The sequence below is a fragment of the Gavialis gangeticus genome, unplaced genomic scaffold (genome assembly GCF_001723915.1).
Source record: "Gavialis gangeticus isolate Ggan-Ray unplaced genomic scaffold, GavGan_comp1, whole genome shotgun sequence".
In the NCBI taxonomy this organism is placed as follows: domain Eukaryota; kingdom Metazoa; phylum Chordata; order Crocodylia; family Gavialidae; genus Gavialis; species Gavialis gangeticus.
Window position 1 is genome coordinate 46,854,474 of NW_017728997.1, and position 16,230 is coordinate 46,870,703.

At 54.2% G+C, this 16,230-nt stretch overlaps 1 protein-coding gene across 1 annotated transcript in view; it reads left to right on the top strand.

The window, feature by feature from the left end:
- Positions 1 to 12,137, top strand: part of APEH (acylaminoacyl-peptide hydrolase) — a 17,159-nt gene extending 5,022 nt beyond the window's left edge. Inside the window, exons 2-21 of the mRNA XM_019504621.1 lie at positions 629 to 792; positions 1,396 to 1,486; positions 2,320 to 2,395; positions 2,675 to 2,850; positions 4,323 to 4,460; positions 5,477 to 5,568; positions 6,024 to 6,064; positions 6,159 to 6,280; positions 6,794 to 6,854; positions 7,178 to 7,275; positions 8,411 to 8,462; positions 8,665 to 8,753; positions 9,199 to 9,337; positions 9,504 to 9,587; positions 9,675 to 9,755; positions 10,492 to 10,580; positions 10,965 to 11,155; positions 11,250 to 11,352; positions 11,441 to 11,547; positions 11,937 to 12,137. Coding sequence (XP_019360166.1) covers positions 629 to 792; positions 1,396 to 1,486; positions 2,320 to 2,395; positions 2,675 to 2,850; positions 4,323 to 4,460; positions 5,477 to 5,568; positions 6,024 to 6,064; positions 6,159 to 6,280; positions 6,794 to 6,854; positions 7,178 to 7,275; positions 8,411 to 8,462; positions 8,665 to 8,753; positions 9,199 to 9,337; positions 9,504 to 9,587; positions 9,675 to 9,755; positions 10,492 to 10,580; positions 10,965 to 11,155; positions 11,250 to 11,352; positions 11,441 to 11,547; positions 11,937 to 12,042 — 2,100 coding nt within the window. The 3' untranslated portion in view covers positions 12,043 to 12,137. The remainder of the gene's footprint in view (positions 1 to 628; positions 793 to 1,395; positions 1,487 to 2,319; positions 2,396 to 2,674; positions 2,851 to 4,322; positions 4,461 to 5,476; positions 5,569 to 6,023; positions 6,065 to 6,158; positions 6,281 to 6,793; positions 6,855 to 7,177; positions 7,276 to 8,410; positions 8,463 to 8,664; positions 8,754 to 9,198; positions 9,338 to 9,503; positions 9,588 to 9,674; positions 9,756 to 10,491; positions 10,581 to 10,964; positions 11,156 to 11,249; positions 11,353 to 11,440; positions 11,548 to 11,936) is intronic.
- The last annotated feature ends 4,093 nt before the right edge of the window (positions 12,138 to 16,230 follow it).

Below are 16,230 nucleotides of genomic sequence, written 5' to 3' on the forward strand. Positions count from 1 at the left end.
GCCTGCCTTGAGCTCGCGGTGCAAGCCCGGCCCCCGCCCCGCCCCGCCCCGCCCCCTCGCCTTCGGGGCCGCGGCATCTTGAGGGCTGCGGCTGGTGGCAGTCAGAGGGGTAGCCCCGTGCTCACGTGCATGTGACCCCCGCATTTGGCTGAGCGCCCCGCCCAGCCTCCTCGTGCCCCCTGCCCTGTCCACCCCGGTGCTGCCCAGGGCACCTTGTGTGGTGCTGGTGTGTGGCTCCTGCTGGGAAGGGCACTCCTACCCCCACCCCACAGTGGGATGCTGAGACACAGGAAGGGGCTGGGGACTGATTGGCCAGACCCTAATGGCACAGGCAGCTGCTAAGGCTTGAAAATCAAGGTCTGATTTCCCCAAGGCTGTGCAGAGGGGTTGAGGCAGCTGCAAGAATTGGACCCAGGTCTTGGGCCCAGTCCTATCTGGTGGCAGTAGGCGGGCCTGCTTCCAGGTGGCATGGGCACTTAGGCCTCATGGGATCTCTGTCCTCACGTGCTCTTTGTCACAAAGAAGTGAGAATTGGGACCCAGCACAGCAGAAGGGGGGCATCTGGGAGCAGCTGTACTATCTGGTTTCTTCCTCAGTGCATGAAGATGGTGCAGGGGGGAAGAATTAGTGCCCCTGGGTGGCAGTTGAATTTGTTCCCCTTCTAGAGTGGTCTCAGCGGGACTTGGAGAGAGCCGAAAGTGTGAAGTTCTGCCGTCAGTACCTTGTCTTCCATGACAGCAAAACCATCGTGTACTCGGGCCCCTCGGGTGCCTGCACCGAGATAAAGGGCGAGTGAGTCTGCGCTGTCTGCTAGCGTTCCCCATCAGCAGCTGTCATGTCCCCAAGGCTTGGCTGGGAGCTACTGTCTCCCTTACTCAAGCCTGACTGGAACGATGGCGAAGGGCTGTCTTGCCTGGGCTCTGGGGGCTTTGAGCAGCTAGTGAGTAGTTCGGGTAGTATTGTTGCCTGCCCCTGCCCTGATCACTGTGCCAGGAGTGCCAGTAGCAGGGATGGACACTTGATGCATCTGGCCCCATGCCTGAAAGAGGGGCCCCTTCTAGGGTGGGGAGGGGTTGGATGGGGCTGTTTCCAGGGGGCCTCACAGCCCCATTGGGAGCCACCGTATCCTTGCCCAGCCCTGAAACCCCCAACCTGGTCCTGTTCACAGAACATCTCGAGAGTAGCTCCAGGAGTTGCTGCATAGGAAAGCCTGGTAGCAGAACTGCCCCTGGCCCTCGCACCTTTACTGCATTGCCTAGTATCTCCTGCTGTGCCACCTCAGGCAGAGGGCTAGTGCAGGCTCACTGATCACACCTCTGGGAGGGGTGTGCTCAGTACCAGAGCCCCTTGGTGCCTCCTTGCCCTTCTGGTAATGGGGCTGGTCTACCCTTTCAGGCTGCTGAGCAGAGAGTCACCCAGTGGGACACTGAAAGCCGTACTGCGAAAGGCCAGCAACAGCAAAGGCGAGGAGAAGCAGTTCTTGGAAGTGAGTCCATCCATCTGGCTGCTGGAGGAGACCAGGGGGCCTCAGTCATTTATGACTAGATACCATGTGTCTGCATTAACCTTGCTTGGCCCTTTCAGAAGAGCCAGACAGGACCTGGTGCTAGTAGCTCTTAGGAGAAAGGGCAGACTTTCATTTGACCTCCAAGCTGCTTGCTGCCCTTTTTCTAGATTCCTGGCAGACTCCCACCTGTGGCTCCATACCCTATGCCTGCTCCAAACCCCATACCTGATTGGCTTGGATCCCTTTCCCTGCATACCTGCCAGGCAGCTGGGTATGGATCTTTGCCCGACAGCATCAGCCAGGCACGGGCTTCTGCCATCCTTGGATCTCATGATTAGGACATGCCCCAGTACAGCTTAGTGAGGCCTGCCTTCTGATGAGAGGCAGGGCCCAGAGTGGTGAACGTTGAGCGTTGGATATCCACACTCATTTTCTTGCCAGGCACAGTGGGGCTGACCCAGAGGGGTCTGCAGGGCATCAGCTCCAGCTCTCTGCTGTACAGCTGACAAAGCTGTCTCTGGTTTCTGTTGTACCTGTTCCATCAGAATGGTCCCCACAGCTATCTGAATATCCCAGAGGTGATGGCTCCCACCCTGCTGAAATTCCACAGGTCAGGGCTTACCTGCATCCAGCAGGGTGGCATCAAGTCAGTTTTAAAAGGCATCTGCCCTGGACACACTGCAGCTGGGAAAGCCAATAATTGTTAGGCTGATGCATGGCTCCCCAAGGAGGGTGACTGGATGCCTTGGTTCCTGATGTCTCTGAGGGTTAGAATCACAGGGCTTCATCTCTTGACATCTCTGTAATCTCAGATCTGGGATCAGAATCGCAAAGTGAAGAGCATCAACTTGACAGGACTGGAGAAGCATGGCAGCATCTACGAAGATGGTGAGCAGGCTCACTGTGGGGCATCCCTGGGTTCCTGGGAGCCCCTTTTCGCTGAAGTGCAGGTGGGGGTGGAGTAGTATATTCACAGGGCCACTGGGCTGGTAGCAAAGGTATATGAGTAACAAAGGAGGGAAAGGTTGATCCTAGACCCTGGGGCTGGCTGAGTAGTAGAATGGCATACCTGGGGCTGACTGGTAAGGTGGGGGGTAGGCCCTTGAGGCATTATACTGGATGTGCTGGGCCATAGTGCCTGTCCATGTCTGACCTACGTTTTTGCAGATCAGTTTGGCTGCCTAGCCTGGTCGCACTCAGAGACCCATCTTCTGTATGTGGCGGAGAAAAAACGCCCAAAGACTGAGTCCTTCTTTCAGAGTAAGGCACCTGAACTAAGCAGCAGCACAGCTGAGGAAGAGGACGGAGTGTCGAGGCCTGAGAAACAAGACAAAGCCCTCAAGGTGCGCAGGGGTTGGGTAGATCTTGAGGAACTGGAGTGATGTGCGACAGTTTAGGGACACAGGTGTAGCAGGGCTGGGCCCAGGGGCAGCTGCATGCTTCTTTTCCCACTCCAGCCACTCAAGGTGCCCTCCCTTTCCTCTCACCTGTCATGCCTTGATGGAACTATTTCTTTTTGTAAAAAGGGAGGCTGCCCCAGGGTTGCAGAGCAAACCCTAGCTTATTCTTAGTCAGCAGGTCCATCCTGTACCCTGCTGACCTAAGTCAAGCCCCCCTGGCTCCATCAGTCTCTCCAGGTACCCACTGCCTTAAGGGCTATTCGTGACCTCCTTCAACCCCTACAGCCATTCCCATGCCTCATAGATGTTACTTCAAGTTGTCCACTGGATCCTCTGGTCCCTCTGTCACACTCCCATCAAACTGCCAGGCCCCTGGCCATGGTAATACCTTCTGTCTTCTCTTGACCCCTGGCCCTAATCCCTCCCCAGGCTTTCACCCTCTGCTTAAACCTGTTCTGGCCCCAGCCTTCTCTCTGGCCCCTGACCTTGTACAGCAGCTGTAGCCCTATATTAGTCCTCTGGGTCCCTGATCCCAGGCTGAGCTGCTTCCACTACACCAGTCTTTTTTTCTGGGCCCAAGGCTCTGGCCCTTTCAGCTTAAGCCTGCTGTGTCAGCCAGGCAGTTCGGGATCTCCTCTGTCTGGTGCCTGCAAGGCCAGACTGACCATGTGGCCTAAAGCACTGGTTTTGTGTTCCTCCAGAGCTCCACCCCTTCCTGTCAGGTGGTTCTCCAGCCATCCACAGGACTTTCCATTTTGGCTTGATGATGAGCCTGCCCTTCTCTGCCCTGGCTTAGCTCATTTGCTTGTTTCTCTTTGTTTCTGGACTGCCTAGATGTCTGCCCCCTGTGCAACTTGTGCACCTAGCTCCTGGAATAGTCAGTCCTTAGTGGTAGCCCCTATCTCTATGGTTACTAGTCTTCCTGCTTTCTAGCATCTAGCTGTCCAGTGGCTAGCCTGCTTCCTAGCTGCTGGCCCCCACACAGCCAGCTTAACCTGCCGAAGCATCCCTTAAAGTAACAGGCTTCCTTTTACAACAGGAAATCCAAGTTTATCTCCTACACTCACAAAGTGCTCTGTTGGTCTTGAGCACTGGGTTGACTTCTCAGGGTAGGGGAGTAATCATTCTTTTCTCTTCTGTACTGTGTTTACTTTGTTCAATGTGGGCTCTATGTTGCTTTAAGGGATGCTTCAGCCATACAGATGAGTCAGCTTTGCCAAAACCTCCTGGATGTGACTTGTTCCTAGAGCAGGACTACTGGGCCCTGCCAAGCCTGTACTGTTACTAGGATCCTATGTTCTGGAGGGCACAAGACTTAAAAGCTATGGCTCAGTGGGGCTGGGCCATGACATGGCCTGTGCTGGTACCAGGGTGGCGTGGGCATTTTGGGCAACTCATAACATTTTGTGTTCTAGGGGGAGCAGTTTGTGTACCATGAGGACTGGGGCGAGGCACTGAGCAACAAGAGTGTCCCTGCCCTATGTGTGCTGGACATTGAGAGCAGCAACGTTTCTGTGCTGGAAGGTGTCCCAGACCACATCTCCCCTGGACAGGTCAGCATGAGGATTGGGGAAGCAGCTGGATAGGGAGAGGCTGGTGAGCAGGGTCGTGTCACTGCAACCCAACACCTCCCCTGCTGAGTAGCTGTAGGGAGCATACAGATGCCAGCAGCTAGAAGCACCCAAAAAGCCCTCTCTTCTCCTTTCCCCTTCGCACCCTGCCTGGCACCCATGAGGAGCTGAAGCATAACAATAAGATAATCTGGATCCAAGACCCCCTCGTCATCAGAGTAGTGATGGATTCCAGGCTCAGTTCCTGTCTTGCATGTAGGGCAGGTGTCAGACTTTTCAGATCTGTGGATGTTTCTGTACTTCATTTTTATATAAGTAGTTGAAAGGGGGCTACAACTCGCACAAAGTCAGCAATGCAAGACTGTGGCAAAAAAGGCAATATCATGCATGAACAGGAGAGTTGTATATATAATGGTAATGTAAGGGGCTGTTGTTCCACTGTGCTTAGCACCAGTGAGGCCTCAACTGGAGTCCTGTGTCCCATTTGGAATACCGAGTTGCAGTGAAGATGGTGAGAAACAGGAGACTGTCTAACAAAGAAGGATAAGAATGCTACAGCATTTGAGAACATGTCCCAAGGGCAAAGGTGGAAGTGACTGGGTTTGTTTGATATAGGCAAGAGAAGGTTGATGGGGCTAGGGACATGAGAACAACCTTCCAATATATACAGGGTTGTTATAAAGGAAACAGTTCTGTGAGGGTGTTGGGCAGAAGGCAGGGCAGGGTGCCAATGTAAAGACCAACTGGTTCAGAGAGAAATGAGCTTTTCTGTAAGCAACTGTGTACTCCATCGGATACTAATAAGGATGCTTTGTCAGATGCTAGTATCTGATGAAGTAGGCTGTCACCTATGAAAGGTTCTGTCTCTGAACCAGTTAGTCTCTAAAGTGTCATCCTGCTGTCTCTTCTGTTTTCTTCTCCCAGTTTGTTTCCAGTGTCATCCTAGGTCCCAGCTGCTTCACTTATGCTGTCTAATGCTTTCCTGCTTTGTCCCACAGGCCTTCTGGTCCCCTGGTGACACTGGTGTGGTCTTCGCAGGCTGGTGGCATGAGCCCTTCCGTCTGGGGCTGCGGCACTGCACCAACCGCAGGTGAGAGCCCTGTGGCACCCCTCAACATAAACCTAGCCATGGCTTGCAGCAAACTACACACTAGGTACTGGGGAAAGGGACCTACCTGCGTGCTACATCTGCAGCAGGAGCCAGAGTGTTGCTGGCTGTAGAAGCATCTCCACCAGCATTCAGCTGAGCCCTCAAGTCCTACTAGGGTGTGCTATGGCTCTTGAGCTGGGTGGCTTTTCTCCGCTGCCCTTCAGGCTGGCAAACAGCAGTTCTCATGGGCAGATGGCTTGTCTAGTGCAAGGCTGGCACTAGTGAGGGGCCACTGGGCAGAGCCTGGAATCCGGGCCTGTGATTGTGGTGCCCATTAATTGTAGGGATGCAGCTAAAGCAAGGGTGAGGTTTGGGTGCCTGGCACAGCCCCCTTGCTGCTAAGGGAAGGTGCCCTCAGGCCCTTTCCATGATGACTTCTGTGATCCCATTTGCAGATCAGCACTGTTCTATGTGGACCTGAGAAGGGGGTGCTGCGGTGAGTGATGTTCTCCTTGTGCTGCTTTCCAAGCTTTGCCTTTTCCCTTGGCCCATCACAACCTGTCTGCCTGCCTCCTTTTCTTCTGTTGCAGAGCTGCTGTCTAATGACACCAAGGCTGTGTGGTCCCCACGCCTCAGCCCTGACCAGTGCCGCATCATCTATCTGGAGAACAATGCACTTGGGCCCCATCAGCAGTGCAGCCGCCTTTGTATGGTGAGTGGTGTGACACCAGCCAGGGGGTGCCTGCACCAGGGACCCAAGGCAGGGGAGTGGCAGTAATGCCTGCCAGAGCCGACCCTGGCCATCATCTTGACCCATGGGGCAGTTGTTCCTGGGCACCCCAGAAGTCTCTGCTAGCCCACCAGAATAGTGGTGTGGCTGGAGCCAGTGGCCAAGAATTCTGACCACGCTGTCAGTGTGAGTGGCCTGGGAGGCATCACTATAGCAGAGTAGACAGTATCCCATGGTGAGTGTGAGAGCTGAGGCAGCATATCTTAGCAGAGCCCCGCCTCCCTTCAGTGCTGCCTGGAAGTTAGCCATGCTTGGGCATCTCATCCACCTTCCCTGACAGCATGGCATGTGTGTCTGCCTAGGGCCAGCATTGGGTCAGCTATCTAGGGTACCAGCTGGGCCTCAGTTCCTGGGGAGGGGAGCTCTGTCAAAGCAGAAATGAGAGTAGAGCCCTGTAGGTACTGTCTGACTGCCTTGTGTTGCCATCTTTTGCAGTATGACTGGTACACAAAACAAACCTCCACTGTGCTAGAGATTGTGCCTCGGCAGAGCCAGGGTAAGTAGCTGACTGGAGGCAGGGAAGGGCTCAGGTAGCTAAAAAGTGGGGAAGATGGAGTACCCAGGAATTAGGCTCAGCACGTGCAAGGTGGCATGTAAGCAGTGTCTGCTTAGGCAGCAAGAGGAGGTGCTTTCTGTCAGGAATGAAGGGCAATGGCAAGGCTGTATGTGGGGAACCCAGGCTGGGGCAGCAAGACAAAGCTGTGCACATGGGGAAGGGGTCAGATTCAAGTTGAGTGGCATACCTTGCTTCCCAGGGCTTGCCATTGAGACTTAGTGGTCTGTGCTCTCTCTGGCAGAGATGGGGCTCTCTCTTTGCAGGTGTATTCCCAGGGATCTACTGCACAGCACTGCCTGAGATGTGTTGGGCAGCTGACAGCCGGCGGGTTGTGTTAGACACAGCACAGCGCAGCCAGCAGGTAAGAGGGCAGGGGCTGGCAAGGGCCAGAGCTCAGCTCCCGGATCAAGATGGTTAAAAATCAATGATTTTTAAAAAAAATAAAATAAAAATCAAAAGATCAGATTTTTAAGAAAATTTAAATCAGATTGTTTTATTTATTTGTATTTTTAAATTCTTTTTGTTAAGGTGCTTCTTTTTTAAAATCTACATCAAAGATCATTTTAATTTAAGATATGTTAGCACTCAAAGGTATCACCATGGAATAGGGATTGCAACTTCTAATTCTATACTATCTGAGACAAATATATTCATGTTAAATTTTTTAGAAAAGTTTTATAAATAGGTCACAACGGGCCATGGACTATATTAGGGTCCTAATCTTATGGGGTTCCCAGAGGCTCCTCTGTATAGATTAGTAAAGATTAAAGAAAACCACTCTACCCAATGGGACTCAGTGCTCAGTCTAGAAGATCTCATTAAGGATTTCTGTGATGCTTAGTTTCAGTTTTGTCTGTCCAGAGATAACATCCTTGTTAATTGCTGCATATGAAGATGATAGATAACAGACCTGCTTACCTACCCATCAGCCCCTATTGTCTCTCTGCAAGTTTGTGTACACAGAGTCAAGCCCTTGCCTCTCTCTAAAAGTGGAAAGTTTCAAGAAGTTAAATGATTGTTGGGGGTGGAGTAGATCTGGACAAGGAAGAGGAGTCTGGTGGGAAGTCTTGTGGGATGTTTCTGAATACAGCCTCACCATTGATTTGAGATCTAGTGAGGGAATGGTATAGTAGAAGGGAAAACCTATTATGGCATCAGGCTTGGAAGGCTGTACGAGAGACCCTGTTTGGGAATATGTTAATGAAGGTTATATCAAACAACAAGAATGCAGTTTTTGTAGAAAACAGTGATTAAATTGAGGCTTCCCGACCAGTGATTTTAAATCAACTCCACTTTGTCCCAGATGAACTGCTGTACCCATAGGGGTTTCCCCCTCCCCTCACTGGGGTACATTCACCTCCGGAGTGTCAGGCCATCCTGCCCATTGCAGGCCAGCAGTGGTCCAGGGGAGCCAGGTGTCTATTCTGTCCCCTGCAGGGGGCAATGCAGGGATATGAGCGGCCTGAAGAAGCTCTGCCCTTTGGTGTTCCCTCTAGGACCTGTTTGTTGTGGACACGCAGACCAGCAGTGTGCACTGCCTGACAGCTGGTAAGTACTGGCAGCCCTGCATCCACTTTGCAGGACCTTCTGTTCCCTGCCTCTGGAGATACTGGGGGTCCTGCATGTTCCTGCAGGACTGGGCAGCACCCACTGCCCCAGATCCCTCCTGTTCTGGCCAGTGACTTAAGTGCAGTCCCAGCACCAAGCAGGCCCCATAGGCTGTGACATCTTTTTCTCTTCCTGCCTGCAGATGCTCCCCCAGGGAGCTGGACACTCCTTACTATCAACCGGGATCTTCTAGTGGCCAAGTTCTCGACCCCAAGCTGCCCTCCAACTCTGGTAAGGGGCAATTCAGGATCGGGGAGAAGGGGCACTGGGCTGGAACCATTCTCCCCTGTGCACCAGCCCTGAGCCTGCTACAGTAGTGAGAGCTTTCCAGTTGCCTCCACCTCCAGACAGTGTCCCAAGGCACCACCCAAACTATACTCCTGTCAAGGAGATCAGGGCCAGATGTTGCAGGTCATCATTGAGAACATCACTGGAGCTCTGGGTGCCTGTGGCAGTCATCACTGTCAGTTTTAGCCTTCAGCTCATGTCAGATACTGTCTTTTCCTACCTACACCAAAGGAAGCTGTTGCCAAAGGTTGTGCCCACTTTGTCCTCTCTGTGGGGCTTTCCGGAGAGCATCTTGCCCTGGCCCTCAGCAAAGTAGCACCCCTGGTGATGGAAGAACAGCATGTGTGCTGGTGCCAGTGCTGCTGATGCTATTGATGTTCCCTTGTAGAAGGTGGGCTTCCTTCCTAGTGTTGGCCAAGAGGCCCAGGTGAGCTGGGTCTGTCTGGAAGATGCTGCCCCCTTGTCAGACATCAGCTGGGTCATCCAGTCCCTGCAGCCTCCTTCAGAGCAGGAAAACCCTCAGTATGGTGAGTACAAGGGCAGGAGGGGCTGAGCCATGAGCACAAGCTTAGCTGGGGACCTGGGAGAGAGCTCCTTGTCTGGGCTTGGCAAGCACTGTAGATCCCAGCCTTGTCGTTGTTAATGACTGCCAACCTTTCTTGTCTCTTTCTCCCTGACCCAACCCCTGTGCAGAGGGTCTTGATTTTGAAGCCATCCTTTTGCGGCCCAGCCAGATGGCCAGCCCAAACAAGCCACCTCTTGTGGTTGTACCCCATGGTAAGCCCCCTCCTCCCCACCACACTGGCAGCACTGCCACCTCTTCTTGCAGGCCCTGTAGGGCTCACCTCTGCTTCCCCTTTGTAGGAGGTCCTCATTCAGTCTTTGTAGCCAGCTGGATGCTGTACCCAGCAGTGCTCTGCAGGATGGGCTTTGCTGTGCTTCTGGGTGAGTCCCACTTACTGCCAAAGAATCATGTGGCAGTGGCATAGGGTTGAAGGCTGGCAACATGATGGGAGGTGGGCACAGATAGCTGCCCCAGATTGGGCCTGAATTGGGCTATCACAGACTACCTAACATGGACCAGTGGTGCTGGGGCCTACTTAATGGGTGCTGTGAACTCTCCCTCATCCTAGCTAAATTGCCCTGGGGAGGTTCTGCTGGGTTAGGGTTCACTCCAAGGGATGCCCTAGGGAAAGGCAGAGGCTCTCAAGTGCCACAGTGCCAGGAGTTCCTGCAACCCACTTCTAGCGAAGCACCAGACTCTTGAACAGAGACTGGAGGCGCAGCAGTTGGTGGGCAGCAGCTATGCTTTTGGTGTGCACAGTTGTAGGGAGGGGCTGACAGAATGGAGACAACCACTGGGGCAGCTCTCAAGGCACTTAATATGTGAGGTTTGCCCTGGCAGTGCTAGGTCAAGGCAGAGGGTAGGGAGGTCACAGGGACAGAACACTGCTGGAGCCTACCCATCCTGCAGCATAGGTACCACTCCTGCCCCACATAAAGGCTAGGCCACTATGCCACTTGAAGGGCAGAATCTCCGGCAGAGACAGTCCCCATCCCCCACATACCAGCCTGTCACCTGCTGTGGTGCTCAGTGGCAGGCAGACACTTTGGGGAGTGTCTTTGGGGATTGCCTGAGGTGGGGGCAAGGGACTTAGAGTGACATTGCTCTCTGTCCTAGTGAACTACCGTGGCTCGCTAGGCTTCGGCCAGGACAACATCGCTTCCCTGCCAGGCAATGTGGGCAGCCAGGACGTACAAGATGTACAGGTACAGGCCACAAGGCTGAGTACCACCATGCAGCTTGCACCCTTGAGAAGCTGGGGCCACAACTCTGAAATCCTCCCTGCGGGCCATCACTGTGATCCTTTGCCTGGGGGAAAGTTCTGTCTAGTTAATCCCTAGGGAACAGCAGGGGTAACCTCTGCCAGTCACCTGATAGGGATCTGGGCCATGTGCTCTTCAACCAAGTGAGCTATCTGTTCCCCTGCCCCAACCTTGCTGAGCCAGTTATACCCCTCCCTATTCCCTCTCCACCCCTGCCTCTCCTGACCTGACCCTGGACAACCCTGCTTGCCCCTCTTGCTCCTTGCCCAGCTGGGCTGCGGGCACTCCTGCTGCCCCTCCCAACTGTCTGTTCTCATCCCACTGCAGCACTGTGTGGAACGGGTATTACAGGAAGAGCCACTGGACTCAACCCGGGTAGCCCTGGTGGGTGGTTCACATGGGGGCTTCCTTGCTTGCCATCTCATTGGCCAGTACCCGGGCACCTACCAGGCTTGTATCGTTCGAAACCCAGTTGTCAATATGGCCTCCATGATCAGCTGCACTGACATCCCAGACTGGTGAGTGCCCCAGGCCTGAATCACAGCCCCTGACTGCACCCAGCCCCTGCCCCCCTATGCCCTCAGTGAAATTGGGCCTTGGCTTCTTCCACAGGTGCCTGACTGAAGCTGGCTTTTTCTTCACGCCCACCACCCTCCCAAATGCTGCCCACTGGACGGAGATGCTGCGCAAGTCTCCCATGCAGTATGTTGACAAGGTAAGACTGCATTACTCTTCCTCCTCTCCCAGATTTGGACCCCTAGTGCTGGCTGTGGGACCCAGGTTCTGATTCACTCCCCTTCCAGGTCCAGACCCCTGTGCTCCTGATGCTGGGAGAAGATGACAAGCGAGTCCCTCCAAAGCAGGGGCTGGAGTATTACCACGCCCTTAAAGCCAGGGGTATCCCCACCCGGTGAGCAGGTCACAGGGAGGGACCCAGGGATTGTTGGGAACAGCTTGGAGGCTTGTGGACAGAATGGACAGGGACAGAATTTGTACCTGGGTTTGCCAGGGGGCAGTTTGGATTGCACGGCAGGGACTGATGGACATGTGTTTGGACGGGGTGGCTGGGTTGGGACTAGAGCCAAGAGTGAAGGCAGGGGGCCATGTGTGGGGTGGGGTGGGCTGGTGTTTTGCTGGCATCCTGGAGGAAGCTGATCAGGTCTGAGACGAGATGAATGAAGGGTTTGCTTCACTTGGGAGCTGGACTGTTTGTCTAGCTACAGGGCAGGTGGGTAGAGATCCCTTGGAGATGGTTGGAGCAGACTGAAGGCCCTTATTAATTCCCATTTCTTCCTCCAGACTGCTGTGGTACCCAGGGAACAACCATGCGCTCTCTGGCGTGGAGGCCGAGGCTGATGGCTTCATGAACATGGCACTGTGGCTGATAAAGCACCTTAAGTGCTGACTGTAGGCACCTGTACCCTGCCCTGTAGGGGATGCTGCTGTGCACTGCACCCCCACCTAATGCTGTAACCCCCTGTTAATAAACAGTACAGCTGAGCTAGCCTCTGCCTCACTTTCATCCCTAGGGGGCAGCCTGCATGGCTTCTGTTACCAGATGTGAAGGGGCTAAGGACCCGAATGTCAGCTGACCTCTGCCACCCTGTGCCCTTGGCACCAGACCACTTGAGAACAGCAGGCAGGGCTGGGAGAGCCATGGGCTACAGATAGACAGGTGCCTCTTCCTTTTGGCAAGGCCTTTTAAAGCACCAGGACAAGAGAAAAAGGAGCCCTGCACCCTTGGGCAATTGCAGTGCTCTCTAAATACAGGAATGAGGGACTCTGCCGTGCAGGTCTACTGCCACTTTGTGGTCCAAGCCACAGTCCCTCCCTACCCATGTATCCAGCACTGTTCCTGCTCCCATTATTGCTTCCAGCAAAACTATGTCTGATAGAGTACCCTTTGCCCAGCCCACCTGTCAGTGAAGTTGGCAGTTATGCCCTGTGAAGCCCTTTTGCACCAGAGAGTGATTCTCTGCCCTGTGGCACAATTGGCCATCACAGGAGGTGGTACTTCACTAGTGTCCTATTTACTGAACACTCCCCTGCTTTTAAATAGGACACATGGTGCTGCCCCTGCTCCTGATTATTGATGTTTTCCATTCTCAGACTGTTCCAAGTTGCTTACAAATTTGTCATACTAACTGCTCCACCAGGAGACACATGAGAGCAGATGGAATGAGAAAGAGACTGAAGGGATGGCCAGAAGGATCTGTAACTGCAGGACCATGCTGCCTACACTCCAGTTTCTCAGCAAGAGAGAACAGCTTACTGGTCAAGTCCGTTTCAGTCCTCTCTAGCCACAGGCGCAAGTGAAGGCTCAGCCGCCTACTGCTGCCAGGCATCCCAGGAGCTCAGCTGGAGGGCCCCAGACTGTGCTTGCATGGATCCTCCTGGAGGGGACAGGGATGGGGGTTGCTTGTGTGCTCCAGCAGGGAGGACAGGCTTTTGTGAGAATGGCAAGAAACTGTTCGTGACAAGCACATCCTTGTACCCAAAGTTCAGGACAAAATGGATTTGAGACTGCCCTGAGGGAGATGAATTCCAGGGTAGTTCAGAAAGAGAAAAAAACCTGTAGGGAGGCAGCAGGTTTGGATCCCCAGAGTCTTATCTCCCTGCTGCCACGTCCCTGTTAAGAGTTACTCAAGACAGCTGTTGCCTTGTCTAGCCTGAGAGTTAACTTCCCCTGTTAACTCAAACACAGAGTGGCTTGTGCCCCTCTGAGGAATGCAGCAGTGGGCAAAGTACAAGCCCAGCTTGGTGCTTCCCCCAAGAGCGCTGTGCTGTGTATAGCAGGGAAGATGGGTTGTGGCAGTCCAGGAAGCCCCCGAGAAGTACCTGTGATCCACACACCAAAAGGTCTGTGGCCTGGGATCTGGCTAGGAGCAGCTGTGGCTGCAGAATAAATAGCTGATTTGCCCTGCTACCAAGTACCCCTGGCCCTGCTTTGGTCCAGCAGAACAGGTTTTATGTCTCTGCACTGTGCTCCATAATATGTTGGGGCAGGATACACTTGCTCTATAAACATACCTTGTTTAGTTTAATAAAGTAGTACTTAATCACTAGCCCCGTGGGGCCATGCCATCTGGCCTTTGGGGCTCTCTACTGGTTTAGAAATTTGGCAGCAGAGCAGTTGCAGCAATTAACAGTCACTGCTCCCCTGCTGCTAGATTTCCAAGCCCCATGAGGCAGCATTTGGCTCCAGCAGGGCCATTCCCACACAGCTGCAGTGGACCCCAGCCAGGCCATTTCTATGCAGGTGAATCGGGCCCTAGTTAAGCCAGTACTGCATACCACATTGGGCCTATGGACTGGATCCAACCTGGCACCACTCATCTGGCCTATGGGGTGAAAAGATTGGGTATGACTGGGGCAGCCTCCATTTTCATAATCTAATTGCATCTAAGGTGTACCAGGAGAGAGGAAAGGGAGGATATTCAAGGAGCTGGAGCAGGGCAGGAGCTGCATGGCCACCAGGGGGCTTGACAGCTGCCCCTGGGGCCCAATCCAGTCTCACTGCTGTGGGGGGCAAGACCTGCATGGGTGGGGGGAAAGCCTGGTGTTGTGTAGGTGGTGAATAGGACACACTGCACAGTGAGCTTTGGTAGGACAAACCAAGGATGGGAACTGGCTGAGCTGGCATGAGATAGCAATGCCTGCCCAGGTCCTTTGGCCCTGAACACACCTCCTTTTACCCAGTCACCCTTGGGTCTCTGCCTTCTCTCACTGCAACAGCACCGTACCCTGGGACCATCTCTAGCTGCAGCTGTGCAGCCTCTTGGCCTGGTGCCCAGCCTGCTCTGTTTATGCTCTTCACACAGGCTCTTGGCTGCCAGCTCAGGAAGAAGTCAGAGTCATTGGTGGGGCCTGGCTCTGCTTCCATGGCCTCCGAATCAGAGCAAATGCGGGAGGTGGAAAAAGGAGGGGAACTGCCAAGAAGGGGAGCCTGGTGAAAGAGACTTGGGGGTAGGGTTGCTGTGCAGACAGGAGCCTGGGAGTCTAGACACAGGGTGGGATTAGAGACATGGAGGGAAACAGGGACATGGGGGACAGGGGCTATTGTGGAGAGGTGCAGAGGCAGGTGGCAGCAGTTGCTGGGTGCAGGGAGTCCAGCATCTCTGGCCTTGCCTTTTAACCCAGCAATAGGCCCCATTGCTGCTTCCACCTATGGGACCTACCTTTCTCTACACCCAGTCCCACAACAGGCTGGATGCTGTTGCTGCCTGGTAGCAGGATCTCCCCTCTGTGGCCTGCACTGTCCTTGGAGCTGGATGTGTGGTCTGTGCTTCCCACTCTACACAGGTGTATTAGGGGAGGGTCATTCCCTGCACACCCTGCTCCCTGGGATGCATGTTAGCCCCACAACACCTATTCCACAAAGACGCAGCCAGCAACCCCAGGGCCTGAGGCAAAAGCCCTGGGACATAATGTGTCTGCCCAGGGCCAGGAGTTCACCTGTCATGACTGCCTAGGGTCTGGTGTAGGTGGGGCTTCCTGCTGGCTGAGGGAGCCAAGCAGCAGTCTCACTTACTCTCAAGGCCAGCACTACAGGGAGGTCACAGTGACTGGAGTATCACCCCCCACCCTATCTGCCCCCCAGGTGTGCCAAAGTCCTGCCCTTCTGCCCCCCAGGTGTGCCAAGGTCTGCTCATTCCTGCCCTTCTGTATTCGCCAAAGGGCTGGTGCTCCTTCGTGCAGCCTGGGGTTGGCACCATGAAGTCAGGGCAGGATCCTGTGTACCTGAGGGCTCAAAGCTAACCTGGCACCTGCCTAACTCCTCTCCCTATAGAGTGGTGCCACCCTGACCTGGAACACCAGAAACAGCTGTGGTTCAGCTGCCAGTGCAGTGTGCACCTCGCGGGCAGCCTATTGACTCTGTCACCGGCAACATCATCTCCACTGATATCTGGGACCAATACATGGCATGTGCAGTACCTTGTGGCACCCCATCCCCAGAGCGCCCCTGTTGCAATACTCCACCGCATCCTCCTGGTATCTCACAGCATCCACCTTCCTGCCCCACCACCCTGGCAGCATGGAGGAACTGCTACCACATAAAGAACACAGTCCTAAAAACAGGCACACTGCAGCCTCTCAACTCCACGATTCCTGAGCCACAAGGAGACAGCTAACACTCACACAGTCTCAGCAGAGACTGGGACTCTCACCCTTTGCAGAAACTGGAGGTGTGAGCATGGGTTGGTGGTTCGCATCAGAGGTCAAGGGATTGTAGACCATGTCCGGGCTCTTGTCTTTGGAACTCACTGCACTCAGCAGCCCACCCTCACCCTGCTCTGCGGTGGAGCTGCTATTCAGGCCCTGCCACTTACGCCTGCCCTTCTTTCCCACCCTGCAGGCTGCTGAGCTGGGATTCACCCACAGGGGCACATAGAACCATTCTCATCTGACACCAGGACTGGGGGAGAAGCAAGAGCTGCTGGAGGTAAATATCTGGGGCAGAGTGTTTCAGACATAGAAGTCCAAGTGCAACAAGGCAGATATCCCCCCTCCCCACTTCCCCAGCAAGGCTATACTGCTGGAGCATCAATCCAACAGAAACCCAGCTGGAGCAGGCACTTAGCCCAGCTCCATT